The sequence below is a fragment of the Salvelinus alpinus genome, chromosome 9 (genome assembly GCF_045679555.1).
Source record: "Salvelinus alpinus chromosome 9, SLU_Salpinus.1, whole genome shotgun sequence".
Lineage (NCBI taxonomy): Eukaryota > Metazoa > Chordata > Actinopteri > Salmoniformes > Salmonidae > Salvelinus > Salvelinus alpinus.
In genome coordinates this window covers 45,983,555-46,003,084 of record NC_092094.1, presented here as the reverse complement: position 1 = coordinate 46,003,084, position 19,530 = coordinate 45,983,555, and the positions used below count along the sequence as shown (strand labels likewise).

Genomic DNA, 19,530 nt, shown 5'->3' with positions numbered 1-19,530 from the left:
ACTTAAGTATCAAAAGTAAAATTATAAAGCATTTGAAATTCCTTATTTTAAGCAAACCAGATGGCACGATTTTATTTTTTATTTTTTTTATTTACAGATAGCCAGGGAACACTACAACACAATTTACAAATTAAGCATTTGTGTTTAGTGAGTCCGCCAGATCGGAGGCAATAGGGATGACCAGGGACGGTCTCTTGATAAGGTGAATTGGACCATTTCCGGTCCTGCTAAACATTCAAAATGTAATGAGTACCTTTGAGTGTCAGGAAAAATGTATGGCGTAAAAAGTACATTTTTTTCTTTAGGAATGTAGTGGAGTAAAGGTTCTCAAAAATATAAATAGTAAAGTAAAGCACAGATACCGCAAAAAACGACTTATGTAAGTAGGCTACTTTATCGTATTTTTACTTAAGTAGACTACTTCACACCACTGTGCGCAAACAAATGTCAGGTGCTTGACCAGACCTATTTCAAAAATAAACTAGGGGCTCTATTCAATCTGTATCGTGGAAATTCATCGTTACAGCGTGATGGAAATTTAATAAAAGCAATGTTCTCTCGTTAACGGAGACTGCATTCATAGGAAACGTTGCAGAGGTCGGCTCAATAGGAAATTACTTTAAATGTCCTATACGGGATGGAATAGAGCCCTTGGTCTATGCATATCTTGTCAACATTGACAAAGTTTAGCCACATGGTTGATACAATGTTTATTGTGGTTGCCTGGCCGACTTAATTGCCCACAACAAGACAATCTAAAATAGACAATCAAATTGGAATAGTCCACAGATAAAAATAAAGAAAATAATATCCTAATTACTAATTGTTTACAAGTCAGGTAAATTATTGAGCTGAGTACAGAGAACACTGCCAAACAATAAGCCACCACATTTCTAGGCCTAGGCTACTCAAATGTATGTTAAATAAATATGCATACTCAGTTATACGAAAATAGTCATACCTTTACTACTGTCACAATGTATAGTTTACATTCAGTATTTTATAAACACAAAAAACCACGAGACTTCATGAAACATATATAATAATGCAAAGTAAACGCAAATGCGTAATATAATCATATACTGGGAATCTATGAAAAACCATCACATCTTGAACTTTATTTTTTCCAGAGTAAATAGTCTGGATTTATTTTCTTGCTGGTCATAAAGAAAGTGAAATATACTTATTCTAACAGTTGTTTTCAAATAGCCATGGTTTAAAATACAGTACAACATTATACAGTAAGGTCGTTCCACCAATTAGGTGCCTTTTGAATAGTGTAACACGCTGGGGATAAAAACATTTTATTTCACTTAATTTTAACATTCTGTCACAAGGAGCACATGTTCAACTTAACAAAAAAACGAAATGTTCCCATCTCAAGAGGTAAAAAACAAATACTACAGTAATTGCATGCCAATTAAGTGCCAAATAAAGTAACAAGGTTGACAATTTAAAGCAGCCATAAATCCCCTTGTGACAGGGGGAATGGAAGCTTGGTGTGTGCAACAAGGAGAGGCAATTGAATGCAAGCTTCACTAAAAACATTGAAATTGTTAAAATATTTCTAGCCTGTCTATGGGCAACATCTTATGCTTTACCCACTCAGTTTTCCACCACAAAACACCAGAAAATGACCAAAAAATAGGAGAACGAGCTCACCTGATTTGACTGTTCAAAGTTTAATGTCTCTTTTGAAAAAAAAAATATTTTAAAAGGAATAGTTTCAGCATATTAAAATAGTTTTCAGTTTACATAACGGGCTTGACCTTAAAATGAGGGACAGGGTTTTTCTTTACCTTAAAATGTATCACTAATAACATTAAATAAATAAATAATCTTCAGAAATGACTTGGTCAAAGCAACAAAATAACTAGGGCTTTACAATGATGATGAAATCCTGGAGAAATGTTAGGGTTAAGAAGAAGGTTAGCATTTTCCTTGAGGTCACAGAGGATGCACAGAGGGGGATGTCAAAATGCTGACTTTTGGCACTTTAGCAAGTTTTTATTCATATTAAAAATCAAATGTATTGAAATCCCATGTGGTCTATATGCAATGGCACTTCATTTAAGAGGCTTTTAAAATGCAATATTTGTGCACAATTTCTACTTAAAATATCAAAGGGAAGCAAAAGGCACTCATTTCGTGGAACAACCCTGTAGAATTTTTCCATGGCAATTGTTATGACTATTTACAATGAATAATAGTTTTTAGTTGCATTGAAGCACTTCCTGGGGTAAAGAAAATAGTTTGATGCCAGCCCGAAATTGTCCCCGGAATAACGCAATCAACAAATTTCTCCTCAAGTGAATAAGGTTTCCATCCAACCTTTGTATGCAAGTAAAGTACGTCTGATAAAAAAAAATGGTATGACAGGCCTAATGGAAACAGAACAAGTTTTGGTAAACTTTCCAAATGTCTACAAATCAAAATACACTAGACCATGTAGGATCTTTTTGTGTCGGTAAAATGAATTGTGCGAGAAATGTCGGTGGAAACGCTTTTAGGCGCAAGTATCGATATAATAACCATAATCTTGAAGTAAACTTGGAGTCACACGATGGCATGTGGTGTGGTCCTCCCACTACGACTCGTCGGGAAAGCATGCAGTTTATTAGCTACAGATTAACCTATTTAATCCCATCGGTCACAATAGTGACCGTAAAAAACTTTTCAGTTATAAGGCGCTAAAAATGTTACTGAATGATCTATCAATGTATTTCCAGCAAATATTGAAATAATAAAGGGTCTCAATGAAAGATGTGCAGTGTCACATGTTTAGTGTGAATTGTCACATGACCAGAGCTGTTTACTTCCTGGTTGCACCATGAGAAGAGGATGACTGCATCAAAGCTCCCAAACAAAAGGTTAGTAAAGTATGTTAACATAAAGTTAGGACAAAGATTTTTGGTACACATCATCTTTAAGGTGTCTAGTATTGATACATTAACTTGCAATTACTCAACTTTGTTCAGTGTGGTCATAGAATGTGTAAACATGTTGACGGCAACAATAGTGACCGGCGGGATAACACAGTGCGTCTAGGTATACACATAGTTATACACATACATAGTTCTTGTTTTACCTAACTTTCTACTCTGTTCTTTCTTTTAGTTTCACTTTGAGTCAAGTTCTGGATATGTTGGATCTAGGTGACTGCCCAGACAAGGCATGCAACATTGCAGTTATCCCTCAAAATGAGAAAGATGCTGTCCTGAGTGATTGTGATAGCGATGGGTCAGATATGGACTATGGACAGGCCATTTGCCAGCCAGGCTGTTGAATGCATATGCTGAACATATGCAAACAGATCATGACAGGAACAACGTTATCAGTGATGATGACCTACCCCTCACCCCCCCCCCCCCCCCCCCCATCCACAACCACAACCTCCCCCACCCCCCTCCATTGTTGATAATGAAGAGCCAAGGGCCTCTACCCGCCAGAGGGTCCAGTCAGAAGAGCCAAGGGAAAAGCTGCAGGTGGTCAAAAATAAAGATTGAGTGTTCAAACGATCGAAGAGGCCTGCCACTAATGTGATTCCAAAACACATAGTATACAGCCCAAATATGCAAAAGTTTGGCACGAAACCACTGAGCCACGGAAGGAGATCTTTATTGACTGCTACTGTTGAAGATCAGGCAAGATATGACAAAACTTCTCACTGGCCAATCAAGACGATGCACCGGTTCCAGAGAAGTCGTCATTGTGACAAACGTACTACCTATGCATGTGAGAAATGCAAAGCGCCACTGCACATTGAGTGCTTCAAGATATACCATGGACAGTAGAAAAGGAGATAAGATCGAATGAAAAAGGGCTGAAAACGACAATAAAGGAAAAATAGAAAAGTCGATAAAGGGTGAGGAGAAGCAGTACAACGGACTTTAGGAAGAAAAGAAAAGTAGATGAAAAAGACAATCAAAATGACTGAAATGTTTTTGGAAAAGAAGGTCAATTGATTCAAGACATACTGTTTGACAGTAGGACTGACTGATCACAGTTCAAAATAGTGATGCACAAACTAATTTTGCACTTGGTTCTGAAGCCTAACTCTATGATATACTGTATATATATATAAGCACTCATTGTGCAGTGGTGCTTTTTAAATATATATATATATATAATTGTATTTTGTTCATTGTAGGCCTCTACTTGAATGCATATTCTACAGGCTACCTCTATCCTAAATGTTACCTTTATGTTCAGTGGGAATGAAATACACGACTGCTATACAGTTGTTAGTGAATGTTGCACTAAAATGTCACAATGACAATGTTACAATGAATATTGCACTAAAGTACAAGTTCAAATGTTTCAATACATGTTGCACTAAAGTAACAATGTTACAATAAAGTAACAATGTTGAAATACATTGATGGTTGTTTTTTTGTCTTTGCTCTCAGTATTCATATCGATGTAGTGTAATGGTTTTTGATGTGTAAAATAGTCACACTAGAATGTGACGGGGCATTCTAGTGGCAATGCTGGGGACTGCTAGTGACAGAGTTTTAAATGTGTTAATAACTGGGTTGGGATATATAAGAACTTTGATAACTGCATAGGAGAAATATGTTAATTCAGTATACGTAACATTATCCTACCGGTCACAATTGTGACCGACCATAAAACACACTTTTTCACCTACTTTTCCATTAAAATTTCAAAAAATAATGATTGATTACTTCAAAGGGTTACTAATGGCACTTGATTTTGATATTTTCATGTCTGGGAAAAATTCGGGATTAAATGGGTTAAATAAATGATGATGAATTGAACAGGGTTGTGAAAGTGCAAGGTGATGAGCTTAATGCTCCTTTCCAATAAATATCGAGGTTATTATTCTGGTGACATGATCACCGATGCTTGACTGCCGTTTGAAAAATAATATCGCTCTTCAATCCATAATAATCTCATCATGTTACATGAGCCCTAGCCAACCGCGCGCAGATACACCAGTATATAACCCCAAATTGGTTGTGGGAAAAACATCAGTACAGTTGAAAATGCGAAGGAAACGCATTTGACGTGTATTTTCTTATTCGGTACATGGTAATTTAACCGCAAATGTTATTTGTATGTGCTCTATGTCATCGCGCACAGTCTTTTATCCGCAACAAGTTAATTTGATGGAAACACATCTGTGTTGGGAAAATGCGCACATTGTTTTTATGCGGATTTTAGAATATTCGCATGAAAATCTGTTGCCAATTGGATGGAAACCTAGCTACTGATAATGACAACACATGCTGCTCCTTTCCAATGCATATTGGATAGTCTTATCCTGGTGATATGATGATCTATGCTTGGCTGCCATTTGACAAATACAAATAATCTCGCTCTTTAGTCCATAATAATCTCATCATGTAGGCAACAGTATACCCGCACTGTATCTGCGAGCTGTTGGCTAGTGCGCACGTGCCAATACCAGAGTGGGCACATTCGCGGTAACGCAACATACTCTATTTAGTGACCAAACCATCAGTAGAGTTGAAAATGCGATGGAAACCTATTTTTTCGGTACATGGGAATTTAACCACACAATGTATTTGTATGTGCACTATGTCATCACTCACTATTTTTTATCCACAACAAGTCCGTTTGGTGGAATGAAAACACACCACTAGTGGGAAAATGTGCATATTTTCTTTATGCCGATTTTAGAATATTTGCATAAAAATCTGTCTCCATTTGGATGGAAACCTAGCTACTGACCGTACTAATGTGGAAGCTATGGGAAGTTGGTAGAGACAAATATGCAAAGTAGAGAACACACAGGGAGTGTAGATGCCTAATACTGTTGTCCTATGCCCGGTCAATCTCGAATGGCTTTTTATATCAATTGATTGATTACATATTCCTAGTCTGTGGTGATCTGGATACATTAAGTGGCAGTACTACATTACGAATGTACAGTTGAAGTCGGAAGTTACATACACCTTAGCCAAATACATTTAAACTCAGTTTTTCACAATTCCTGACATTTAATCCTAGCAAAAAAATCCCTGTTTTAGGTCAGTTAGGATCACCACTTTATTTTAAGAATGTGAAATGTCAGAATAATAGTAGAGTGAATGATTTATTTCAGCTTTTATTTCTTTCATCACATTCCCAGTGGGTCAGACGTTTGCATACACTCAATTAGTATTTGGTAGCATTGCCTTTAAATTGTTTCACTTGGGTAGAATGTTTGGGTAGCCTTCCACAAGCTTCCCACAATAAGTTGGGTGAAATTTGGCCCACTCCTCCTGACAGAGCTGGTGTAACTGAGTCAGGTTTGTAGGCCTCCTTTCTCGCACACGCTTTTTCAGTTTCTATTTCTATGGGATTGAGGTCAGGGCTTTGTGATGGCATCTCCAATACCTTGACTTTGTTGTCCTTAAGCCATTTTGCCACAACTTTGGAAGTATGCTTGTGGTCATTGTCCATTTGGAAGATCCATTTGCGACCAAGCTTTAATTTCCTGACTGATGTCTTGAGATGTTGCTTCAATATATCCACATAAATTCCCTCCCTCATGATGCCATCTATTTTGTGAAGTGCACCAGCCCCTCTTGCAGCAAAGCACCCCCAACAACATGATGCTGCCACCCCCGTGCGTCACTGTTGGGATGGTGTTCTTCGGCTTGCAAGCATCCCACTTTTTCCTCCAAACATAACGATGCTCATTATGACCAAACAGTTCTGTTTTTGTTTCATCAGACCAGAGGACATTTCTCCAAAAGTACGATCTTTGTCCCTATGTGCAGTTGCAAACCGTAGTCTGGCTTTTTTATGGCGGGTTTGGAGCAGTGGCTTCTTCCTTGCGGAGCGGCCTTTCAGGTTATGTCGATATAGGACTCGTTTTACTGTGGATATAGATAATTTTGTACCTGTTTCCTCCAGCATCTTCACAAGGTCCTTTGCTGTTGTTCTGGGATTGATTTGCACTTTTCACACCAAAGTATGTTCATCTCTAGGAGACAGAACATGTCTCCTTCCTGAGCGGTATGATGGCTGTGTGGTCCCATGGTGTTTATACTTGCATACTATTGTTTGTACAGATGAAAGTGGTACCTTCAGGCATTTGGAAATTACTCCCAAGGATGAGCCAGACTTGTGGAGGTTTACAATTCCTTTTCTGAGGTCTTGGCTGATTTCTTTTGATTTTCTAGTGATGTCAAGCAAAGAGGCACTGAGTTTGAAGGTAGGCCTTAAAATACATCCACAGGTACACCTCCAGTTGACTCAAATGATGTCAATTAGCCTATCAGAAGCTTCTAAAGCCATGACATAATTTTCTGGAATTTTCCAAGCTGTTTAAAGGCACAGCCAACTTTGTGTATGTAAACTTCTGACCCACTGGAATTGTGATACAGTGAATTTTAAGTGAAATAATCTGTCTGTAAACAATTGTTGGAAAAATTACTTGTGTCATGCACAAAGTAGATGTCCTAACTGACTTGCCAAAACGATAGTTTGTTAACAAGACATTTGTGAAGTGGTTGAAAAATGTGTTTTAATGACTCCAACCGAAGTGTACGTAAACCTCCGACTTCAACTGTAGTTGTATAAATGTGGGTGTGTCTGTCTGTGTGAAGCATATCAATTGTCAGTCCCCTTCTTCAAGAGACGACACATTTTTTTAAAAGCTGCCATATTTAGTTGAGTCCATAAGTCTGTAGGAACCTGTTGCAAAGGGGAGCTGGAGACACGAAGTTGGACAGAAGCTGACTGTGGGAAAGGAACTGAGGCTAACCAGGGAAATATTTCTTACTCATCAAAAGAAAAGATTCACTGAAGATCCAACTTTGTAAGGTACAGTGTATTTGAGGGTTCTGTCCATGTTGACTGTGATCAGAGATGATCACTCCTCCTTTCACTTGAATCCCTCTCCATGTCGCTGTGCTGCTGTCATCGGGTTCATTGAGTCTGGAGAGAGTAAAAGGGATAATGATAGTTGAGAATGAACCAATACTTACTTACACTCTTATTAACATGTAATTACATACTGTAATTAAACAGAATCCACATGCAAACAATCATGTTTTGTGCTATAATCCTGACAGGTCACCTTTATTAGCCATGTATACCTGATCTCCTCACATGTTATCTTCCAGATCAGAATGATGGTTATTTATCTGAGAAATCACAAGAGCGAGAGAGACTTTATATGCTGACATGAAACACACTGTGCTACATTTGCTCATTGTCACTTAGAAACAATCACATTCACAGATCACAAAAACAGTTATCTGACAGTTACCAGATTTTACTGTGACTGTAACTCTCCATCTGTGCATCTGTTTAATCAAGTTTAGGAGGGATGAGTGACACTCCCTGGCAATCCTGGGAAGTGTTATTACTCCTTGCCATTAGGACAGATTTAGGATGCTGTATTGTGGTTGACTGGTAAACACTCTTCTCTATTCATTCCTTCCGTCTTCCTCCCCCTTCCCCCCTCAACTGTCAGAGAAACAATGGCTCCCCTGCCTGGTGAACACACCTACCGCTCAGCCCACACAGCCTGGTATAGATAATGAACAGTGGTACGGAGGCAGAACACTTATTGTGTCAGCCAGGTAGGGAGACACTTGGCTGTAATTGTAGATAATTACTCTTCTTTTGAAGAGATGGGCGCACAGAATGTAATGTATGTACGAGTCCCAAAATCTGAGAACAATAGTTAATCAATTATCATCTCCCCATATCTCACTCTCTTTGTTCTATGACACACACACACACACACACACACACACACACACACACACACACACACACACACACACACACACACACACACACACACACACACACACACACACACACACACACACACACACACACACACACACACACACACTTTTCCAGAACTATTGCAACTGTGACAGCCAATGCTACAGTGATCTGCATTACCATTCCGCAACATGTTGAATATATGCACTTTCAGAACAAATTATGAAAATCTATGATAATGTAAAACGTTCAAGCACTAACCAAACAGTAATATAACATTGCTGAGGTGCAGGAGTGAGCAATCACCAGTAGGAGGAGGAAGAGTTTTGTGTTTACCCTGTGGTGGTGCTGGTGGTAATCATCGCTGGCCTCTCCTGGCTCTGGGCTCTCTCTCTGTCTGTGGTGAAGGCTGACAGGGGAGTCGTCCAGACTGCTCACTGAGTCCGACACACTGCCCTCCCCGGTCAGAGGTGAATCTGGACCAGACACACGCACACAGTTCTTTTCACAATTGTTGAGCATGTTGGTTTTCAGTGTACCTCTCTGTGGAATATAGTCCATAGAATATTTGCTTTAACTGTGTTTTTGAACTGCTTTCTTTGTCAACGGTAGCCAACATCCCAGTCCAGTGCACAACAAAGCCTGCCGACAGTTACCTTCTACTAAGGCATTGCCCATTTTTTTTATTTTCTGTTGATGCAGTGCTCACTGATGCAAGATGCCCCAAATGATAATAGAGAGTAGTCATAATGGGCCCACAATAATCTGATGACAAATACACTACATGGACAAAAATATGTGGACACCCACTCAAATTAGTGGATTTGCTTATTTCAGCCACACCGGTTGCTGACAGGTGTATAAAATCTAACACACAGCCATGTAATGTCCACAGACAAACAGTGGCAGTAGAACGGTATGTACGGAAGCGCTTAGTGACTTTCAACGTAGCCCCGTCAAAGGATACCACCTTTACAAACAAGTCAGCTAGAGCTGCCCCGGTCAACTGGAAGTGCTGTTATTGTGAAGTGGAAACATCTAGGAGCAACAACAGCCCCAAAGTGGTAGGCCACACAAGCTCACAGAATGGGACCACTGAGTGCTGAAGCGCGTATTGTGTAAAAATAGTCTATTCTCTGTTGCAACACTCACTACTGAGTTCCAAACTGCCTCTGGAAGCAACGTCAGCACAATAACTGTTTGTCGGGAGCTTCATGAAATGGGTTTCCATGGCCGAGCAGCCGCACATAAGCCTAAAATCACCATGCGCATTGCCAATTGTCCGCTCGAGGGGTGTAAAGCCCGCCTCCATTGGACTCTGGAGCAGTGGAAACGCATTGTCTGGAGTGATGAATCACGCTTCCTCATCTGGCAGCCCGACGAACAAATCTGGGTTTGGCGGATACAAGGTGAATGCTACCTGCCCGAATGCATAGTGCCAACTGTAAAGCTTGGTGGAGGAGGAATAATGGTCTGGGGCTGTTTTTCATGGATAGGGCTAGGCCCCTTAGTTCCAGTGAAGGGAAATTGTAACACTACAGCATACAATGACATTCTAGTCAAGTCTGTGTTTTGTGGCAAAAGTTTAGGGAAGGCCCTTTCCTGTTTCAGCGTGACAAAACGAGGTCCATACAGAAATGGCTTATCGAGATCGGTCTGGAAGAACTTGACTCGACTGCCCATAGCCCTGACCTACACCCCACTGAACACCTTTTTTTCGATGAATTGGAACGCCGACTGCGAGCCAGGCCTAATCGCCCAACATCAGTGCCCAACCGCAATAATGCCCTTGTGGCTGAATGGAAGCAAGTCCCAGCAGCAATGTTCCAACATCTAGTGGAAAGCCTTCCCAGAATAGTGGAGGCTGTTATACCAGCAGAGGGGGGACCAACTCCATAATAATGCCCATGATTTTGGAATGAGATGTTCAACGAGCACGTGTCCACATACTTTTGGCCATGTTAAGTAGTTCTTTACTTTAATCAATGAATAGTCATTTTCCCCTCCACTTGTTATCACTCATCATTATAGACTCTGAAGAGGATTACAAAACAATGTAATGTTAGCAGGGGAAATTCTGTAAGTTAAGCTCCTAATGACGAGATAGTTAAGCAATAAGGAACGATGGGGTGTGGTATATGGCCAATATACCACGGCAAAGGGCTGTTCTTAAGCACGACGCAACACGGAGTGCCTGGATACAGCCCTTAGCCGTGCTATATTGGCCATATATCACAAACCCCCGAGGTGCCTTATTGCTATTATAAACTAGTTACCAATGTAATTAGAGCAGTAAAAATAAATGTTTTGTCATACCATGGTATACGGTCTGATAAACCACAGCTGTCAGCCAATCATTATTCATGGCTCGAAACACCAAGTTTATAATATAAAATAAACTCTCCAGTCCAGGCTCCAACCCTTCTACCTGAGTGGTCTTTTCTCCGTCTGTCCATCTTTTCCACACTGTCCAGCAGTCCATCAATCTGCACCTTGATCAGAGTCAACTCACTCTTTATGGCCAACAGCTCTGCCATCTTCACTGTAGAGGGAGAGAGAGGGAGAGAAAGAGGGAGAGAGAAATGGAGAGGGAAAGAAAAGAAAGACATTTAGATTTAAGAAATAATACTCTTTTGAGAGAAAATTTCATATAAATCTCCCATTAACATTGATGTATGAGTTGCACGAAAGTCCAAGTTGTGAGTGCAGGTCTTAAAATAGGATTTGGCCTAGAGAGGCCTGTAATAGTTCATAGTGTTGAAGCCTGTACTCACATACTCACTTTGTCTTCCTATGCATGCCACCATCACTTAGTGTAGTGGAAGCACCCTCACTCCCAGGGCCTTAACATCTCCTCTCCACTAGCCTATGGTCTTTAATGGGAAATTCATATCACAACCCCAGCTCTGAGAAAACAACCCTGAAACTCTTTACTATTAAAAGCTGTTTGACCTCTGCAGCTACAAAGACAATCTAATTCCCCTATGATGGGCTGGCAGTAAAAACTATTAAGGCTTGTAATAAACTAGTATAAACAATTCTTATTTGTTATGCACTATTAACTTGGTATAATTGCAGCATGTTGATAGGCTGGGTAGTGGAAGGAGAGGAGAGAGGCCCTGCAGTCAAAAGGCTTTTAATGAAGAGACCATCTGGTGCTTCTGACTGTGCCCTGGGGCTCCCAGCGCTGCCTTTCCCCATGCAGACATGGCATTACACTAGGAGGAACACTCAGGCATTCAATATACACACACTCCCAAGTGGATTCATAGGCACGCACATACAAACACACATAGTCAGTGCGAAGAAGCCAATATACACACACACACACATTCGAGATAAAACGCTAAGTGCACATACACAGATGACATTCACCCTGTAATGAGTTTTTTTTATGAGTGTGTCTGTGTGTGGTGAGTGTGTGTGTGTGAGTGCACGTGTGCGTGGGTTAACATTGTAAAGAGTCTGTTGTGAGTGTGTGTGTTACAGTGTGTGGGGTCCTTTACACTTAGCCCTGTTGCTGGAAGAGCCGGTGCGCTGGGCATTCCTCTTGCCCTGTGGTCTGTCTCTGGAGCGGTGCAGGCCGGAGGAGGAAGAGGGGCCACGGGAGTGTTTTATAGGGCTGGGCTCCACTGGGGCTGGCATCATGGAGGCTGGGACACGCTGGTAGTCAAACACCCTGTGTGGAAACAACATGATCTAATAAGTAATTATACAGTAAGTACTTTGTAATATTTGTAAGTAAACAAAACCTTACGTATGGTCCTAGGGTCCTGAGTATTTCCTGACCACATGATAGGACCAGGCAATGACAGCTATAGGTTATAAGTCTCATAAACGCATGCTCTTTAAAACAATCATCTGCTGATGTGTCGGAGCAACCTTTCCTAAATTCCCAAAAGAGAGTTGACCATAGACTTTCCATATACTGTCCACTGCAGGAGGAGACTCAATCTCCCTGGCAGGCTGGCAGCACTGAAAACACCTGCCTCCAGACAAATTTTCAGTTTTAGGTTATTCATGCCAATCAAATTAAATAGTGGACTCGTTTATAATATCCATAAGCCATTTGGTGCCAATACATATGGAGTAAATGTACTTGATAATCACAGTGATATACTGATGTAATCGATTTTCATTTGATCTCATAGCCTGGTGCGCCAAATAGCTCTGGGGAGCTTTGATTTGCACTGGTCTGGGCTCAGAGGTAGCATGTCCCCTCTTTCTCTCTCTCTCCCTCTGTATCTCTTAATATCCTTCAGTGTCTCAGTCTCTCTTAATATCTTTCAGTGTCTCAGTCTCTCTTAATATCTTTCAGTGTCTCAGTCTCTCTTAATATCTTTCAGTGTCTCAGTCTCTCTTAATATCTTTCAGTGTCTCAGTCTCTCTTAATATCTTTCAGTGTCTCAGTCTCTCTTAATATCTTTCAGTGTCTAAGTCTCTCTTTTGTCTTTCTCGCTCTCCGTCTCCGTCTCGCTCTCCGTCTCGCTCTCCGTCTCGCTCTCTCTCCGTCTCTCTCTCTCTGTCTCTGTCTCTCTCTTTCTCTCTCAGAGCTTTTGAGGTTAACCAGCCCATTCATCTCTCTAAGTGCAGGCATCTCTTCTGATACAAGCACGATCACTGCAGCTGTGTGTGTATGTGTGACATCCCAGAGAAGATAGAGGTAGTCATCTCTGAGATTGTGTAGTTTGACAGAGATGCTGCCCGGTCTATGGTTTCCGCTCATACACTCCTCGTCCCCCCACCCAACTCCCGTCACTCTGAAGATTGATCCTGCCCTCCATCTACTAAAACCCCTAACATATTGCTGCTGTCAATCAGGGGATCAAAAGCGATCACAAGGAGGTGAACAGGTATGCCTATATGTGAGGGTTGCTGTTGCCTTTTCCTTACTGAGGACCACACTAACCTCCTACTTGACTTGAAAAGAAAAAAACAGTCTATTCGGAAAGTATGAGTTTTTCCACATTTTGATAACATTTTCCCCCTCATTAATCTACACACAATACCCCATAACGACAAAGCAAACATATGTAATATCACATTGACATATGTATTCAGACCCCTTACTCAGTACTTTGTTGAAGCACCTTTGGCAGTGATTACAGCCTTGAGTCTTCTTGGGTATCACGCTACAAGCTCAAGTCCGGGCTCCTGCTGGGCCACTCAAGAACATCCAGAGACTTGTCCCGAAGCCACTCCTGCACTGTCTTGGCAGTGTGCTTAGGGTCATTGTCCGGTTGGAAGGTAAACCTTCGCCCCCAGTCTTAAGTCGTGAGCGCTCTGGAGCAGGTTTTCATCAAGGATCTCTCTGTACTTTGCTCTGTTCAACTGTCCCTCGATCCTGACTAGTCTCCCAGTCCCCAGTCATGGTCTGAGAGTACTTTAGGTGGCTTTTGGCAAACTCCAAGCGGGCTGTCATGTGCCTTTTACTGAGGAGTGGCTTCCATCTGGCAACTCTACCATAAAGGCCTAATTGCTGGAGTGCTGGGGAGATAGTTGTCCTTCTGGAAGGTTCTCCCATCTCCATAGAGGAACTCTAGAGTTCTGACAGAGTGATCATCGGGTTCTTGGTCACCTCCCTGACCAAGGCCCTTCTCCCCCGATTGCTCAGTTTGACCGGGTGGCCATCTCTAGGAAGAGTCTTGGTGGTTCCAAACTTCTTCCATTTAAGAATGATGGATGCCACTATGTTCTTGGGGACCTTCAATGCTGCAGACATGTTTTGGTACCCTTCCCCAGATCTGTGCCTCAACACAATCCTGTCTTGGAGCTCTACAGACAATTTCTTCGACCTCATGGCTTGGTTTTTGCTCTGACATGCAATAGACAGGTGTGTGCCTTTCCAAATCATGTCCAATCAATTGAATTTACCACAGGTGGACTCCAATCAAGTTGTAGAAACATCTCAATGCCACATCTTCAATTTAAGCCTACTAGAAAGTGTGTGCCCTCAGGACTGGAGGGAAGATAAAATAATTCCGCTACCCAAGAATAGTAAAGCCCCCTTTACTGGCTCAAATAGCCGACCAATTAGCCAATTAGCCTTAGTAAACGTCTGGGAAATAATTGTGTTTGACCAGATACAATGCTATTTCACAGTAAACAAATTGACAACAGATGTTCAGCACGCTTATAGGGAAGGACACTCAACAAGCACAGCATTTACACAAATGACTGATGATTGGCTGAGAGATGATTGATTGATGATAAAATTATTGTGGGGCTGTCTTGTTAGACTTCAGTGCAGCTTTTGACATTATTGATCATAGTCTGCTGCTGGAAAAATGTATGTGTTAAGGCTTTACACCCCCTGCTATAATGTGGATAAGCATTACTTGTCTAACAGAACACAGAGGGTGTTCGTTAATGGAAGCCTCTCAAACATAATCCAGGTAGAATCAGGAATTCCCCAGGGTAGCTGTTTAGGCCCCTTGCTTTTTTCAATCTTTACTAACGTCATGTCATTGACTTTGAGTAAAGCCAGAGTGTCTATGTATGTGGATGACTCAACACTATACATGTCAGCTACCACAGCAACTGAAATGACTGCAGCACTTGACAAAGAGTGGGTGGCAAGGAATAAGTTAACCTTTACTTAATATCCATCCCGGATCCGGGAGCATCCTCATCAAAAAAGCTGACTAGCATAGCCTAGCCTAACGGGACATGGATATCATATAATATAATTTTCATGAAATCACAAGTCCAATACAGCAAATGAAAGATAAACATCTTGTGAATCCAGCCATCATTTCCGATTTTTAAAATGTTTTACAGCGAAAACACAATATGTATTTCTATTAGCTAACCACAATAGCCAAAGACTCAACCGCATATTTTCACCATGTTTCTACCGCATAGGTAGCTATCACAAAACCGACCAAATAGAGATATAATTAGTCACTAACCAAGAAACAACTTCATCAGATGACAGTCTTATAACATGTTATACAATAAATTTATGTTTTGTTCGAAAATGTGCATATTTGAGGTATAAATCATAGTTTTACATTGCAGCTACCATCAAAAATATCACCAAAGCAGCCAGAATAATTACAGAGAGCAACGTGAAATACCTAAATACTCATCATAAAACATTTATGAAAAATACATGGTGTACAGCAAATGAAAGATAAACATCTTGTGAATCCAGCCAATATTTCCGATTTTTTAAGTGTTTTACAGCGAAAACACAATATAGCATTATATTAGCTTACCACAATAGCCACACACACAAACGCATTTATTCACCGCATAGATAGCATTCGCAAAAACCAGCAAAATATATAAAATGAATCACTAACCTTGAACAACTTCATCAGATGACAATCTTATAACATCAGGTTATACAATACACTTATGTTTTGTTTGAAAATGTGCATATTTAGAGCTGCAAACCGTGGTTATACATTGTGAAAATGTAGCAACATTTCCCCAGAATGTCAGGAGCTATTTTGGACACTCACCTAATCTGACCAAAGAACTCATCATAAACTTTACATAAAAATACTTGTTGTATGGCAAATGAAAGATACACTGGTTCTTAATGCAACCGCCGTGTTAGATTTTTAAAAATAACTTTACCATAACAAACAGCTTGCGTTATTGCGAGACAGCGCCCGCCAAAATGGCGGAGAATAGAAATAACATTTTCCACAGAAATACGAAATAACATCATAAATTGTTCTTACTTTTGCTGAGCTTCCATCAGAATCTTGTACAAGGAGTCCTATTTCCAGAATAAATCGTTGTTTGGTTTTAGAATGTCCTTTTGTCCTGTCGAATTCGTGCCACAATGCTAGCCAATGTTGATGACGTTCCCAGTTTCTCTCGACGCAAAGAACAGTAAACTCCAAAAGTCCCAATAAACGTTGAATAATCTGATAAAACTCGGTTGAAAAAACATACTTTACGATGTTATTATCACATGTATCAAATAAAATCAGAGCCGGAGATATTAGCCGTGTATACCGAACGCTCTTCAGAAGACAATATGGAGGTGCTTCGCGCGCCTAGGTAGAGAAAGGAAACTCCTGACCTGCCACTCCAAAAGCTCTTGTTCGACCTCAGATCAAGCTAGACACCCCATTCCACCTTCCACTGCCTGTTGACATCTAGTGGAAGGCGTATGAAGTGCATGCATATCGATAAATATAAGCCAGTTGAATAGGCAGGCCCTGGAACAGAGCCTCGTTTTCAGATTTTTCACTTCCTGTGTGGAAGTTTGCTGCAAAAATGAGTTCTGTTTTACTCACAGATATAATTCAAACAGTTTTAGAAACTTGAGTGTTTTCTATGCAATAGTAATAATAATATGCATATTGTATGATCTAGAATAGAGTACGAGGCAGTTTAATTTGGGCACAATTTTTTCCAAAGTGAAAATAGTGCCCCCCTATTGACAAGAAGTTTTAACCCTAAATATTTCTAAAACTAAAAGCATTGTATTTGGGACAAATCATTCACTAAACTCTAAACCTCAATTAAATATTGTAATAAATGATGTGGAAATTTAACAAGTTGAGATGACTAAACTGCTTGGAGTAACCCTAGATTGTAAACTGTCATGGTCAAAGCATATTGATACAACAGTAGATAAGATGGGGAGAAATCTGTCCATAATAAAGCGCTACCCTGCCTTCTTAACAACACTATCAACAAGGCAGGTCCTACAAGCCCTAGTTTTGTCGCATCTTGACTACTGTTCAGTAGTGTGGTCAGGTGCCACAAAAAAAGGATTTAGGAAAATTGCAATTGGTTCAGAACAGTCAATCTCTCCTGGCTGAAAGTGGAGGAGAGATTGACTTCATCACTACTTGTATTTATGAGAGGTATTGACATGTTGAATGCATCGAGCTGTCTGTTGAACTACTGGCACACAGCTTGGACACCCATGCATACCCCACAATACATGCCACAAGAGGTCTCTTTACAGTCCCCAAGTCCAGAACAGACTATGGGAAGCACACAGTATTACATAGAGCCATGATTACATGGATCTCTATTCCACATGAAGTACAGTGCCTTGCAAAAGTATTCATCCCCCTTGGCGTTTTTCCTATTTTGTTGCATTACAACCTGTAATTTAAATAGATTTTTATTTGGATTTCATGTAATGGACATACACAAAATAGTCCAAATTGGTGAAGTGAAATTAAAAAAATAACTTGTTTAAAAAAATTCATAAAAATAAAAACTGAGAAGTGGTATATGTATTCACCCCCATTGCTATGTAACCCTAAATAAGATCTGGTGCAACCAATTACCTTCAGATGTCGCATAATTAGTTAAATAAAGTCCACCTGTGTGCAATCTAAGTGTCACATGATCTCAATATAAATACACCTGTTCTGAAAGGCCCTAGAGTCTGCAACACCACTAAGCAAGGGGCACCACCAAGCAAGCGACACCACGAAGAACAAAGAGCTCGCCAAACAGGTCAGGGACAAAGTTGTGGAGAAGTACAAGTCAGGGTTGGGTTATAAAAAAATATCAGAAACTTTGAACATCCCACGGAGCACCATTACATCCATTATTAAAAAATGGAGAGAATATGGCACCACAACAAACCTGCCAAGAGAGGGCCACCCACCAAAACTCACGGACCAGGCAAGAACGGCATTAATCAGAGAAGCAACAAAGAGACCAAAGATAACCCCGAAGGAGCTGCAAAGCTCCACAGCGGAGATTGGAGTATCTGTCCATAGGACCACTTTGAGCCGTACACTCCACAGAGCTGGGCTTTACGGAAGAGTGGCCAGAAAAAAAACATTGCTTAAAGAAGAAAATAAGCAAACATTTTTGGTGTTCGCCAAAAGGCATGTGGGAGACTCCCCAAACATATGGAAGAAGGTACTCTGGTCAGATGAGACTAAAATTGTCAAGGAAAACGCTATGTCTGGTAGAAAACCCAACACCTCCCATCACCCCGAGAACACAATCCCCACAGTGAAGCATGGTGGTGGCAGCATCATGCTGTGGGATGTTTTTCATCTGCAGGGACTGGGAAACTGGTCAGAATTGAAGGAATGATGGATGGTGCTAAATACAGGGAAATTCTTGAGGGAAACCTGTTTCAATCTTCCAGAGATTTGAGACTGGGAGGTTCACCTTCCAGCAGGACAATGACCCTAAGCATACTGCTAAAGCAACACTCGAGTGGTTTAAGGGGAAACATTTACATGTCTTGGAATGGCCTAGTCAAAGCCCAGACCTCAATCCAATTGAGAATCTGTGGTATGACTTAAAGATTGCTGTACACCAGCAGAACCCATCCAACTTGATTGAGCTGAAGCAGTTTTGTCTTGAAGAATGGGCAAAAATCCCAGTGGCTAGATGTGCCAAGCTTATAGAGACATACACCAAGAGACTTGCAGCTGTAATTGCTGCAAAGGTGGCTCTACAAAATATTGACTTTGGGAGGCTGAATAGTTATGCGCGCTCAAGTTTTCAGTTTTTTTGTCTTATTTCTTGTTTGTTTCACAAGAAAAAATATTTTGCATCTTCAAAGTGGTAGGCATGTTGTGTAAATCAAATGATACAAACCCCCCAAAAATCTATTTTAATTCCAGGTTGTAAGGCAACAAAATAGGGAAAATGCCAAGGTGGGTGAATACTTTCCCAAGCCACTGTAAGTGATGCAAGCAGTAAAATTAGAATTAAAAACAGAAAACACCTTATGGAACAGCAGGGACTGTGAAGCAACACAAACATAAGCACAGATACGTATACACACACAATAACATACACACTATACACACACATACACATGGATTTAGAACTGTGGATATGTGGTGGAGTAGGGGCCTG

General features: G+C 40.6%; 1 protein-coding gene and 1 long non-coding RNA gene across 3 annotated transcripts in view; one reads left to right on the top strand and one right to left on the bottom strand.

Moving 5' to 3' along the window:
* Positions 1 to 2,680: 2,680 nt before the first annotated feature.
* LOC139530205 (uncharacterized) lies at positions 2,681 to 4,376 on the top strand. The gene is made up of 2 exons (XR_011665977.1): positions 2,681 to 2,870; positions 3,118 to 4,376. It is a non-coding gene; the product is annotated as an uncharacterized lncRNA (long non-coding RNA).
* A 113-nt stretch (positions 4,377 to 4,489) lies between these two features.
* The window catches only part of LOC139530204 (RNA-binding Raly-like protein), a 53,660-nt gene continuing 38,619 nt past the window's right edge, over positions 4,490 to 19,530 (bottom strand). Inside the window, exons 4-8 of one of the 2 annotated variants that reach the window (XM_071326401.1) lie at positions 12,225 to 12,397; positions 11,147 to 11,260; positions 9,055 to 9,194; positions 8,057 to 8,123; positions 4,490 to 7,914 (exon numbers count right to left, since the gene is read on the bottom strand). In XM_071326401.1, coding sequence (XP_071182502.1) covers positions 8,085 to 8,123; positions 9,055 to 9,194; positions 11,147 to 11,260; positions 12,225 to 12,397 — 466 coding nt within the window. In that variant the 3' untranslated portion in view covers positions 4,490 to 7,914; positions 8,057 to 8,084. The remainder of the gene's footprint in view (positions 7,915 to 8,056; positions 8,124 to 9,054; positions 9,195 to 11,146; positions 11,261 to 12,224; positions 12,398 to 19,530) is intronic. The other variant, XM_071326400.1, reaches the window with a different exon arrangement.